This window comes from Narcine bancroftii, chromosome 5 (assembly GCF_036971445.1).
Source record: "Narcine bancroftii isolate sNarBan1 chromosome 5, sNarBan1.hap1, whole genome shotgun sequence".
NCBI lineage: Eukaryota > Metazoa > Chordata > Chondrichthyes > Torpediniformes > Narcinidae > Narcine > Narcine bancroftii.
The window spans coordinates 160,979,599-160,993,533 of NC_091473.1; the positions used below are offsets into that span (position 1 = coordinate 160,979,599).

Genomic DNA, 13,935 nt, shown 5'->3' on the forward strand with positions numbered 1-13,935 from the left:
GAAGGAAGAATTTAGGGAAGAAGTTAAAAAGCAGGACCTCAAGGGTAATCTTGGGATTGCTGCCTGTGCCATATGGTAGAGAGGATAGGAATAGGAAGATGTGGTGGATGAATGCGTGGCTAAAGAATGGGGGCAGGGGGTTCAGATTTGTGGATTATTGGGATCTCTTGGGAAGGTCTGACCTCTACAAAAAGGACAGGCTGCCCCTGAACTGGAGGGGGACCAGTAACCTGGTGGGCAGATTTGCTTGATCTGCTGTGGGGGGGGGGGGTTTAAAGTAGTTTGGCAGGGGGTGGGAATCAGAATGAGAGTGCAGAAATTAGGGTAGAAGGACAACTGGGTTTGAAGGGAGAGAGGAATTGGATTGTTAAAATTAATGAAGGAAAGGAGGTAATAAAAGTGGATGGTAATCAAAGGAGTGAATGTGGGGGATATTCTCTCAAGTGTATATATTTCAATGCAGGCAGCAGGATGAGCAAGGTGGATTGACACATGGAAATAAGATATTGTAGCCATCAGTGAAACTTGGTTGCAGGAGGGACCTGATCAGCAGCGAAATGTTCCAGGATTCCATTGTTTTAGGTGTGATAGAACAGGGGGGATGAAAGGTAGAGGAGTTGTTAAATGTTAAAGAAAACATTACAGCGGTATAGATTGGAGGGCTCGTCCAGTGAGGCTATTTGGGTGGAAGTGAGAAATGAGAAAGAGAAAACACAAATGAGGGTGTATTACGGACCCCCCCCCCCCCCCCCTAATGGGCAGAGGGAATTAGAGGAGCAAATTTGTAGGTAGATAGCATATATGTGTAGTAAACACATGGTGGTGATTGTAAGAGATTTTAATTTTCCACACGTTGACTGGGGCCCCCATTCTGTAAAAGGGAAGGATGGGTTGGAGTTTGGCTAATGTGTTCAGGAAAGTTTTCAAAATCAATTAGTAGAAGAACTGACTAGAGAGGGCAGTATTGGATCTCCTGTTAGGGAACGAGATAGGTCAGGTGACAGGTTTGTGTTGGGGAACACTTTAGGTCTAGTGATCATAATACTATTAGTTTTAGGTTAATAATGGAGAAGGATAGGGCTGGGCCTAAGGTTGATTGGAACAAGGCTAATGTCAAGGAGATGTGAAAGTAGTTAGGAAGGTGTGGTTTGGGATAATTTATTTTCTGGGAAGGATGCAACAGATAAATGGAGGATATTCAAAGGGGAAATTTTGAGAGTACGGAGTCAGTATGTCCCTGTGAGGATTAAAGGAAAGGTTAGAAAATGTAGGATCCTTGGATTTAAGGGATATTAGGAATTTAGTTCAGAGGAAGAGGGATGTGTACAACAGATATAGACTGCAGGGAATAGATGAGGTAAAACACAGGGATTCTGTTGACACTGTGGTTAAGTGAAAAAACACACATGGTGGAGAAACTCAGTAGGTCAAGCAGTGCCTTTATGTAGCGAAGGCGAAAATACATCACCAACGTTTTGGGCTTGAGCCCTTCATCAAGGGAAAAAATGAGGTGCTTTAGGAATATAAAGAGTACAAAAAAATCTTATTTAGAAAGGCTAAAAGGAGATACGAGGGTGCTTTGGCAGGCAAGGAAAAAAATAAATCCTAAGGGTTTCTACTGGTACATTAAAGTAAAAGAATAGGGAGCGATAAATTGAGCCCCTTGAGGATCAAAGGGGTCGGTTATGTGAAGAGTCAGGAGAGATGGGGGAAATTTTAAATGGTTTTTTTTTCTTCAGTATTTACTAAGGAAAAGAATATTGAGTCAGGCGAAGTAAGGAAAACTAGTAGTGAGGTCATGGAACATGTACAGATTAATGAGGAGGTAGTACTGGCTATTTTAAAGAGAATCAAGGTGGAGAAATCTCTGGGTCCTGACAAGATATTCCCTAGGACTTTGAGGGAGGTTAGTGTAGAAATAGTGGGGGCTCTGACAGAAATAGTTAAAATGTCATTAGCCACAGTGGAGGTGTCGGAGGATTGGAAGGTAGCTCGTTGTTCCACTGTTTTAAAAAAAGGCTCTAAAAGTAAATTGGGTAATTACAGGCCTGCACTGGTGGTAGGTAAATAATGGAGAGTGTTCTTAGGGATGGAATATACAATTATTTGGAATAGACAGGGACTGATTAGGAGTCGTCAACATGGTTTTGTGCGTGGTAGAACAGGTTTAACAAATCTTATTGAATTTTCCGAGGAGGTTACGAAGAAGGTTGACAAAGGGAAGGCTGTGGATGTAGTCCATATGAACTTTAATAAGGCCTTTGACAAAGTTCCATATAAGAGGTTAGTTAGGAAGGTTCTATCATTAGGTATTAATGTTGAAGCAGCGAAATGGATTCAAGAGTGTTTGGATTAATGATTTGGATGATAGGGTGATAAATTGGATTAGTAAGTATGCAGATGATACAAAGATTGATGGTGTGTGCACAGCGAGGAACGTTTTCAAAGCTTTCATTGGGATATAGGGCTGTTAGAAGAGTGGGCTGAAAGATGGCAGATGGAGTTTAATACTAAGAAGAGTGAGGTGCTACATTTTTATAGGAATAATCAACAAAAGTCATGCACATTAAATGGTAGACAATTGAGGAGTGCAGTAGAACAAAGGGATTTGAGAATTCTGGTACATAATTCCTTGAAAATGCAGTCACAAGCAGATAGGGTAGTGACAAAAGCTTTTGGTATGTTGGCCCTCATAAATCAGAGTATTGAGTACAGGAGTTGGGATGTCATGTTGAAGTTGTATAAGGCATTGGTGAGGCCAAATTTGGAAATATTGTGTGCAGTTTTGGTTGCTGAATTATAGGAAGGATATTAACAGAATAGAGAGAGTGCAGAGGAGATTTACAAGAAGGTTGCCTGGATTTCAGGCCTTGAGTTTCAGGGAAAGATTAAAAAGACTAGGACTTTATTCCCTGGAGTGTAGAAGATTGAGGGGTGATTTTATGGAGTTATTTAAAATTATGAGGGGGGGGCAGATTGAGTAAACGTGGATAGGCTTTTTTCAATTGAGAATGGGGGAGATTCAAACAGGACATGGATTGAGACTGAAGGGGGGGGAAAGTTTAGGGGAAACATGAGGGGGCAGTTTCTTCACTCAGAGGGAGGTGAGAGTGTGGAAGGAGCTTCCAGCCAAAGTGGTAGATTTTAATATTTAAGGAAAAATTGAATCGGTACATGGGTGAGAGGTGTGGAAGGATGTGGGTCAATGGGACTAGGAGGGAGAAGGTGTTCAGCATGGACTAGGACAACTGAACTGGCCTGTTTCTGTACTGTAATTGTTATATGATAACACAAGTTAACAATCAGGTGCATGAGGAAGACTCAAAATGCTAGTGAATAAAAGTACATCTTTGATCTGGATATAAAAGAGTTGATGGAAGGGGCCAGTTTGATAGAAGGGAGGAATGTTGTTCCACAGTTTGGGGGCTGCAACAGCGAAGGAACAATCTCCCCTGAGTTGACGATTTGAGTGTGGAACAGCCAAGCCCCTCCCCCCAAGTTAGCCAACCTGAGGGGTCTTGAAGTGGAATAAGGAGCAAGGAGATCCATGATATAAGAGGGGGTTGGCCCATAAAGGACTTGATAGACAAACAAGAGAACTTTAAAATCAATTCTGAGCCCTACTGGCAGCCAATGGAAGGAGGGAGGGAGGGAGGCCAGAAAAGGAGTGATAGTGTCTCTTTTTTTAAAATCTTTATTTAAAATTTTCCAAACAAAAACTTTTACAAAATCCATAATATAAAAATTAAAACTACAACTATCCCACCCCCTCCACAGACCCCACAAGGGAAGCATTAAAGAAAATACTTATCGCAGTTTAAGATATTACTAAATTAATACATTTCAAATAAGGCGACCACATCTTAACAAAAAAAATCATAATTATCATACAGATTATACGTTATTTTTTCCATATAAATACAGGACCTTAACTCATTATGCCATCGATTTACATTTATCTCAACTTCGTCTTTCCAAGAAGTCGCAACACATTTACACGCCAATGCTGAATGCAAAACCCTCTTCTTGTCTCCTGGCTGCAGCATTCTGAACCAGTTGCAGATGGGATAATGACGACTGACTAATCCCAGTATGTAGAGAGTTAGAGTAGTCTAAATGGGAGAATATAATGGGATGGATATGCCCTTGTATCTTTAAATGAAAGGAATAATTTTATTTTTGGTGATGGTCCAAAGCTGGAAAAAGCTAGCTTTTAGGATACCAAACCGAGGGGAAGAATAGAGAGCCCTTAGGATCCAAATCCGTGCATCTATCAAGGTCCCTGCAAGTTTGTAAGGTATTTAAAAAGGCCTATAGGATGCTGGGCTTCATTAGTCAGGGGATTGAATTCAAGAGTTGAGATGTCATGTGGGCAGCTCAATAAATCGCTGGTGAGACCACACTTGGAATATTTTGTTCAGTTCTGGTCACCTCATTACAGGAAGGATGTGGAAGCTATGGAGAGGGTGCAGAGGTGATTTACCAGGATGTTGCCTGGATTGGAAAATGTCTTATGAGGCAAGGTTAGCAGAGCTGGAACTTTTCTCTTTGGAGTGCAGAAGGATGAGAAGTGACTTAATCGAGGTCCTTAAGGGTATGAGAGGTATTGATAGGGTGGGCAGCCATCACCTTTTCTCCCAGGTGGCAGCAGCAAACACCAGAGGACATCTGTACAAGGTGAGGGGAGGGAAGTTTAGGGGAGATGTCAGGGGTAAGTTTTTTTTAAATATATACACAGAGTTGTGGGCGCCTGGAATGTATTGCCTGGGGTGGTGGTGGAGATTGAAACATTAGGGGCATTGAAGAAACTTTTAGACAGGCACACAGATGGAAAAAAGGGAGGGTTGAGTTTTTCTTTGGTAGGCTTATTTAGGTTGGCACAACATCATGGACTAAAGGGCCTGAAATGTGCTGTAATATTCTATGTACTTGAGTGGCCACTTTCAATGACCTATGGACCAGGATCCCTAGGTCCCTCTGTATATCAGTTCCTTGAATAGGTCTAACATTAATTCTATACATTCCCCTTATGTTTGACCTCCCAAAGTACAACACCACACTTGTCTGGATTAAACTCCATCTGTCATTTCTCTGGCATATCGGTCACGGATCCATATCCTGGTGTATTGTTTGATAATCCTTTGCACTATCCAGAACTCCCCCAATACTTGTAAACGTGCTCACCCACCTACCCACCTACTTCATCATCAAATATAAGGGCCAGTCAATGCTGTGTCCAAAGCATCAACTCACCTTGGCAGGGGGAGGTTACATTTGTTATGTATTTTTATCTTTGCTACTGAAAATACACTGTCTGAACTGCTGAGGTTCTCCAGTGTTGTGTTTTTACTTCATTCACTGAGTCTGCAGATTTTCATGTTCCACTAGTGATGTGAGCCGCTGATCTAAAGATTGCTGGATAATCTTCTTTTTCTCTTCCTGATCAAAGATATGACATCAGCCACTCTCCTGTTCTGCTGGATTGGACCTCTCTGGTCACCAGTGAGGATGCAAAGATCTTCGTCAAGCCCTCAGCAACTTCCACCTTGCCTCTTTCAATACTGAGGAAATCATGTCCACAGGACATGCACCTCCGTTCTCCACGAGAGGCCCAGCACCACCTCCGTTCTCCACGAGAGGCCCAGCGCCACCTCCGTTCTCCACGAGAGGCCCAGCGCCACCTCCGTTCTCCACGAGAGGCCCAGCCCCACCTCCGTTCTCCACGAGAGACCCAGCCCCACCTCCGTTCTCCACGAGAGACCCAGCCACACCTCCGTTCTCCACGAGAGACCCAGCCCCACCTCCATTCTCCACGAGAGACCCAGCCCCACCTCTTTCATGATCTCAAAATGCCCCTATCCACATGCTGTTTCAAGCTACACTCCTGGATGCATATAAGAATTTCTGCCCTATCTGCGCCTCCCAGTCAATATTGGGGAATTAGTCTCCCTCTACAACAACTGTGTTGCTTTTACCGCTTTTCATCATCTGCCTGCACATCTGTTCCTCCACTTCACGGTGGCCATTGGTAGAGAGTAGCCCTGTCAGAGTGAATGCACATTCCTTATTTCTGATCTGTTATTTCTACATCACAATTACAGGGAGTGGGAATAAAATGCGGGTGAACATTTAGTGCACCACTGTTGTCGCGCCAACTATTGGGACCAGGGTTCGAATCCAGCACTGTCTGTAAGGAGTTTGTACATTCTCCCCATGTCTGTGTGGGTTTCCCCCGGGGGCTCTGGTTTCCTCCCACAGTTCAAAATGGGCTGGGAGTTGTAATTGCGCGGCATAGGCTCATGGACCAAAATGTCCTGTTACCATGGTGAATGTCTACAAAAATTCAAATGGAAGATCAATGAGCACCAAGCAAGGGCAGCGTGAGAGCACTGTTGTGGGGCTCATTCAGGAGCCTGATGGCTGTGGGGAAGAAATTGTCTTTAATCCTGTTGGTGCATGATTTCACACTTTTGAGCCATTTCCCTGAGATCTTCAATGTTTTTCAATGGTACTGCCTGCGTCTCTTCCCCCCCCCCTCCGCCCCCCGCCCGCGCTTCTCCCCCCCCACGCCTGTTCTCTCTTGCTTTCCCCCCTTCCTCTCTGCTCACTTTCTCCTTCCACTCTCCTCCCCACTGCTATCTCCCCCACATAACATGTAATCCCAACTGGATTTGGAGTCATCAGGGGGGTTCTCCGCCTCACCTCTCCAGGGCTGGAACGAAGAGAGGGGTTCTGGGCTCTGTGCTTGGGTGTGAGTGAATTCTCTCCCCACTCTGACCAATTCTTGCCTCTGTCCCTTGGTACAGAATGCATGTGTAATTTGCGGGGAACAGAGCAGAAGATGTGCCCCTCCAGGGAAGCGTGTACATGTGACCGGATCACTGGCCAGTGTCCCTGCCTGCCCAACGTGACCGGACAGAACTGTGACCGCTGCCTCCCCAACTACTGGAACCTGAACAGTGGATTAGGCTGTGAGCCCTGCAGATGTGCTGACCTCAACTCGTTCTCCCCCGCCTGTAACCAGGTGAGTCACAGATCAGGGTGTGGGCATTGCCCACGGTAGCAGCCCATCAGCCCTGCCATAATTCAGGCTGCCAGTCTCCATAGGGATCTCACACTTGGAGCCACTGTGATGCCTTTGACCCTGGTCAGGTGACCAACACCTGACCCAGGTTGGCACCCAACAGGGTAGGACTCCCACAGGTGCCAACACTTGGGTGGAGGAGATAAATCTGCAATAGGCTGTGTATAGCATGTGCTCCTGAGAACAGCAGAGGTCCTTTGTTGGGCCTTCATGCCGAGGCTAGTGGTGGTCCTATGTTAGGCCTTAGCTGCTGAGGCTAGCGGTGGTGCAGTGTTGGGCCTTTGCTGCTGAGGCTAGCAGTGGTCCAGTGTTGGGCCTTCGCTTCTGAGGCTAGTGGTGGACATTCGCTGCTGAGGCTAGCGGTGGGCCTTCGCTGCTGAGGCTAGCAGTGGGCCTTCGCTGCTGAGGCTAGCGGTGGGCCTTCGCTGCTGAGGCTAGCGGTGGGCCTTCGCTGCTGCGGCTAGCGGTGGGCCTTCGCTGCTGCGGCTAGCGGTGGGCCTTCGCTGCTGCGGCTAGCGGTGGGCCTTCGCTGCTGCGGCTAGCGGTGGGCCTTCGCTGCTGCGGCTAGCGGTGGGCCTTCGCTGCTGCGGCTAGCGGTGGGCCTTCGCTGCTGCGGCTAGCGGTGGGCCTTCGCTGCTGCGGCTAGCGGTGGGCCTTCGCTGCTGAGGCTAGCGGTGGGCCTTCGCTGCTGAGGCTAGCGGTGGGCCTTCGCTGCTGAGGCTAGCGGTGGGCCTTCGCTGCTGAGGCTAGCGGTGGGCCTTCGCTGCTGAGGCTAGCGGTGGGCCTTCGCTGCTGAGGCTAGCGCTGGGCCTTCGCTGCTGAGGCTAGCGCTGGGCCTTCGCTGCTGAGGCTAGCGCTGGGCCTTCGCTGCTGAGGCTAGCGCTGGGCCTTCGCTGCTGAGGCTAGCGCTGGGCCTTCGCTGCTGAGGCTAGCGCTGGGCCTTCGCTGCTGAGGCTAGCGCTGGGCCTTCGCTGCTGAGGCTAGCGCTGGGCCTTCGCTGCTGAGGCTAGCGCTGGGCCTTCGCTGCTGAGGCTAGCGCTGGGCCTTCGCTGCTGAGGCTAGCGCTGGGCCTTCGCTGCTGAGGCTAGCGCTGGGCCTTCGCTGCTGAGGCTAGCGCTGGGCCTTCGCTGCTGAGGCTAGCGGTGGGCCTTCGCTGCTGAGGCTAGCGGTGGGCCATTGTCAGGCCTTTGCTGCTGAGGCCAGCTGCTGGAGGAAGGAATCTGCAGAGGCTGTATGGGAGGGTGGAAAGTTTCCTCTTGGGTGTGTGAGGTTTTGACGAAGTATCTCTGTTTCCACAGTTCAGTGGCCAATGCCAATGCCGACCTGGGTTCGGAGGGCAGACCTGCTCAGATTGCCAGGAGCACTACTGGGGTAATCCCAATGTGCAGTGTCGAGGTGAGGAATGCCAGGGCTCTGTCTACGGAGGAGAGTTTGGGGGGGTGAGGGGGTTTGGGTGGGGTCATCTCATTACAGAGAGGCAAGCAAGGCTCCTCCTGTCAGCACTTTGTCACAGATACGTGAGGGCTGTGAGTTTGGAGCCACCAACCTGCAAATAAGGGTCCAGATTGGAGTGGTCATGGGGAATGTGGATAAACCTTCAAAGTGTGTGATGGGACGGTGTGGAGGGAGCTTCACCCTGTGTCTGACCCTGGGAGTGTGTGATGGGATGGTGTGGCGGGTGCTTCACCCTGTGTCTGACCCTGGGAGTGTGTGATGGGACAGTGTAGAGGATGTTTCACTCTGTATCTGACCCTGGGAGTGTGCGATGGGACGTAGTGGAGGGTGTTTCACTCTGTATCTGGTCCTGGGAGTGTGTGATGGGACGGTGTGGAGGGATTTTCACTCTCTGTCTGACCCTGTGAGTGTGTGATGGGACGGTGTGGAGGGAGCTTCACCCTGTGTCTGACCCTGGGAGTGTGTGATGGGACAATGTAGAGGGTGTTTCACTCTGTATCTGATCCTGGGAATGTATGATGGGATGGTGTGGGGAGAGCTTCACTGTGTGTCTGACCCATGCTCACACTTGCCTTGAGTTTGTTTGCTGCCAGTGATAGCATCTAATTGGAGTATTCCAGTCCTCAACACCAAACCCAACTCTGTAAATAAAAATGACTGAAATCTACTTCTTGGGTGAGAGTATGGGTTTGGACAAGCTGAACTGTGAAATGTTCAGTGTAGGTTGGTATAGTTGGCTAGTCAAATCCCTCTGGGACGGGTTCTTACCTGACCATCTCCTCGGCACTAAACACGCATTATGTCGCTTCACTGCAAGTATGAGTTCTGTAACTTCACCTGCATTATCTGAACCTCTGCAGCCTGGCGATGAGTCCTCAGCCAGAGAATCCTCAGCAGGCCCCTTCCAGGCAGAACCTCCACGAGCAAAGTCCGCATTCCTCGATCTCTTCTGCAAACCAAGCTGGTTTTGTTTACCTGCGTTTGGCCTCGTTCCCTCTGGCAGGACCCTTTCCTCTGGCAGCTCGTTCCACACACCAACCGCCCTCTGTGTTGAAAACCTTGTTCTTGGTCCCTTTTAAACCTTTCCCCTCTCACTTCAATCTATACCTTCTGTTTTTTGAAACCCCCCCCCCCCACTGCTCCCAGAGAAAAGATTGTGACTATTCACCTGATTCCCCCTCCACCTGCCATTTTCCAGGGTGAAAAGTCCCAGTCTTTCCAACCTCTCCGTGTATCTCAAGGGCTCCCCCCTAGTCCCAGCAACATTTTCATGAATCTTCTCTGCATCCCTTCCAGTTTCATGATATTTTTCTGTGGCTGGGTGACCAGAACAGTGCACCACATTCCCAATGCGGTCTCCCCAGTGTCCTGTATACTTATGATATGATGTCTCTGCTCCTGTACTCAATGTCCTGGCCAATGAGAGCAACTATTCCACCTTGTCTATCTGTTCACCAGTTTCATGGGACCTGCACCCTGATTCTCTGTTCCCTGACATTCACCAGTGCCTGAAAATGCATGGCATGCCCTGCCCCGGTTTAACCTACCCAAGTGCAATGCCTTTCCCTTGTCCGAGTTAACTCCCATCTGCCATTCCTTCGCCCACTTTCCCAACTCTTCTTGACCCTGTTGTCATCTCGGATAACCTTCCTCTGCACCACCACTGTTGTTGTCGTCCACATTGTCAACCAAGCCATTGGTATAAATGACAATTTACAGTGAACCCAGCACGGATCCCTGCAGCACCCACTCTGGTCACAGGCCCCCAGTCTGAGTAACACCTACCACTGCCACCTCCTGCCATCAAATCAGTCTGCAGCCAGTTGGCCAACTCCCACTGGATCCCATGTGATCCGTCTTTCTGGACCATCCCACCATGCAAGGAAGTTCAGAGCTCAGATTTATTGCCGGAGCCCATACATGACATGACATACAACCCTGAGATTCCTTTCCTGCTGAACAGGCAGAATGATTACTTAACAGAAGTGTAAATCATACTCGAGAGAAATGAAAACCAAGAATGTTTATTTAAAAAAACTGACTGCTTACAGAAAAGGAACATATCTTTGCTAAATTCCAGGTAGACAAATCCATCGTCCAACCCTGACCATTCCTTTTCCTCACCTAGTCAAAAAATTCATGCCATTTGTGAGACACAGTTTTCTGTGCACAAGACCATGCTGACAAAGAACAGTACAGACCTGTTGGCCAGTATAGAGTACCACTCTGTCTCAGCCTGTTCCCTTCTCTTCTCTCCTTTCTGCCAGTATGTGACTGTGACCAGCAAGGTGTACAGAGCACCCAGTGTGACCGGGCCAGTGGGCACTGTGCATGCCGCCTTGGCGTCTCCGGAGTGCGTTGTGACAGGTGTGCCCGGGGCTTCTGGGGCCAGTTTCCTGACTGCCAACCGTGCCACCAGTGCTTTGGGGATTGGGACCGTGTGGTGCAGGACCTGGCAATGCAGACCAGGCTTCTAGTGGAGAGAGCAGGTGAAATCCAACTCAGTGGCATCGTGGGGCTGTACGGGAAGGACTTCCGCGACCTGGAGGAGAAGTTGCAGCAGGCCCAAGGGATTGTGAACACCCGCAATACCACAGCTGTGGCAGTGTCCGAGCTGATGAACCTCATCAACACCATTCGGTGAGTGCCACAATTACCTGGCTGTGTCAGCACAGTGTTCTCCCACTGTACCCCTTCCCGCCGTACCGTGTTCCCCATGCACTGTCCCCCAATTTTATCCCCCCCCATCCCCCTCACTCTGTACCATGTCCCGCTGTACCCTGTACTCTGTCCCTCTTCCCCACATTTGGTCCCCCTGCGTCTTCCCCCTCCTTCCCCACATACACTACCCCACTCACCACTCCCTCCTTCCCTGCTTACTATCCCTGACCCCTCTCTTTATCCTCCAGGCAGCCCATGCTGCTACCCACCACGCTGTTCTCAGCACACCGCCACAGTAATCATGGGCCACAGTCTTTCCTGTTGCCCTCACCTCTGCCCCCAGTGCTTGGCCCCACCAGAGGGGAGGGGATTAGAATGTGTGGTGTATTTCAGGGGGGAGGGATGCACCAGGACTGGGTGGAATGGTAAATGTGAGGAGAGGTGGGGAGGGGGCCCAACTGTTAGAACTCTGTTGTTGAAGTCGGAATTGACTTGTGTCTCCAGGGACAGAATAACTGGGACCACAAACGTCTTGAATGAACTTGAAGAAGTGCTCACAGCTGTGCAAAACCAGAACAGTGGCACAACTCTGGAGCTGAGTAACCTGGAGCGGGAGGCTCGAGCTTTGAACATCTCTGCCAAAGATTTGGCCCGCCAGCTTGGCATCCTCAAGCACTCCAACTTCCTGGGTTGGTGCATGTCTGTTTCCCCTGTCCAACTGTGCCCCATCGATATGTCAGCTCATTGTTGCGATGCATTTGTGTCAGCAAACTGCAACATTGCCCTCACAAGCCCCCCCCTCCCCACCCCCCACTGTGTGAGAATGACTTAATCTAAAGAGTTCAGGAATGTGGGTATTTGCATTTATATTGGGTTCCAAGTAGACCCCTTTCAGGCTAACTTCTAAGACCCCCTTTCAGGCTGACTTCTACCCCTTCAGGAAGGAGGAGGAGACAGTCTTTGAAAGGTGCCCCAAACTACCCATACATCAGTATGTCCTACGTCCAGGAGTAGTTGACAACTTTGGAATTCTATTAAGGGCCTGAGAGTAATCAGGGGAAGAGAAGAATCTCAACGCAATGTGTGTGGGGTCAGAGGATGTCATTTTAAATGGTCATTTCCTTTTGGTATTCATTGAGGGGACGATGGTCACAGTTGGGGAAGCTCAGGGAGGGGACAGGGGAATTCCACAGCACAGTACTTTAAAAGCAGTTCTGTTTTATTAGCAAGCTTTAACATGAATACATTGAGGCTTCACAAGGATGATTCTGGGAATGAAATACAAGGAATGTTTGACAGCTCTTCGTCTGTACTCATTGGAATTTTGGGGAATTGGTGGGGGGGGGGAGGGGGTGTGGGATCTCACCAAAACATTTTGAATGTCAAAAGGTATGGACAGTGTAGATGTAGAAAGTTTGTTTCTCACTGCAGAGAGTCCAGGACAAGAGGGCACAACTTCAGGTTTGAAGAGCATCCATTTAGAACAGAGATGGTGAGGAATTTCTTCATCCAGTGGGTGGTGAATCTGTTGCCACAGGCGGTTGTGAAGGCCAGGTCATTGGGTGTATTTAAGACTGAGATTGACAAGTTCTTGAAAAATGCCTTGGGTACTCTTTTTTTTTAACATAGCGCATCGAGGGTGTGTGGAATTCATTGCCTGGGTGGTGGAGGACAGAACATCAGGAGCATTTAAAAGGCTCTTGAGCACATGGATGTAAGAAACATGGGGGTTATGAGCTGTGAGGGAGTGAGGGTTGGATTGATGTGTGGTAGGTTTTTGTAGGTCAGCATAATACTGTGGACTGAACAGCCTGTAATGCTCTATTCAATGGTGCAGATGGCCTAAGAGCTGTGCTGGAGAATGATCATGGTTAAACTGGGCACAGCCAGGCAGGTAGAAGTTAACTCTGAAAGGTGCAAGATGAGGTGCTTTTGGGCGATGAAGCAGGGTGGAACATATCCTGTGAATGGTGGAGCCCGAAGAAGTATTGAGGAGTCCCTGATCAAACAACAATTGGTACATGGGTGTCACTGGGGTGTCAACAGGCCAGGCGGAACACAAGGTGTGGTTTCTCCAGTTTGCCTTGGCAGTGGAGATGGTCCAGGATGGACAGGTCGATGTGGGAAGGGGAGGTGAAATGTCTCAGGATGGCCTTTGTGGATAGAGTGTGGCTGGCCTGTGAGACAGTTCCCACAGGTACTGGCTGAGCAACTGAGAACCAGGATGTGATGGTGCTGGAGACAGTGCAGAGGCAACTCATCAGGGCATTCGCTGGGGGAGGGCGGGGGGGGGTGGGTTTCAGTCCAGAGTGAAGATGGAGAGACTGGGTGTTTGTCCCTTGGATGGGAGATGGCTGAGGGCAGACGTGGTAGAAATTGAGGGGCACAGATATGGTAGATGGTTGAGAACCTCACCACACCGGAGAACATGGGTTTTGGGGAATGGAAAGGGATTTTGGGGGGTGGGGGGGAAGGATTGTCATTTGGGGGTATACCTGGAACATACTGAGAGGGTAATAGCCCACAAGCTCAGCTTGGCCATGCCGAACACATGTCCTCCTGGTTTTGGCCTTCCCCATGCCTACACACGCCCTCAACTCTTTCCCTCCCACATCCATCCGTTGGTGGCCACATCCTGCCAGTGAAGATCTGTGTGAGTTGCCCATCAGCACTGTTCTACACAGGGGGCTGAGGTGATGACCAGTCCTCACTGATGATCTGCATGATCTCTCCTC

At 49.1% G+C, this 13,935-nt stretch overlaps 1 protein-coding gene across 1 annotated transcript in view; it reads left to right on the forward strand.

Annotated features, from left to right (window-relative positions):
• The window catches only part of LOC138764100 (laminin subunit beta-2-like), a 105,959-nt gene that overhangs the window by 54,545 nt on the left and 37,479 nt on the right, over positions 1-13,935 (forward strand). The window contains exons 22-25 of the mRNA XM_069939475.1: positions 6,807-7,024; positions 8,383-8,479; positions 10,807-11,179; positions 11,705-11,889. Of these exons, the coding sequence (XP_069795576.1) occupies positions 6,807-7,024; positions 8,383-8,479; positions 10,807-11,179; positions 11,705-11,889 (873 nt within the window). The remainder of the gene's footprint in view (positions 1-6,806; positions 7,025-8,382; positions 8,480-10,806; positions 11,180-11,704; positions 11,890-13,935) is intronic.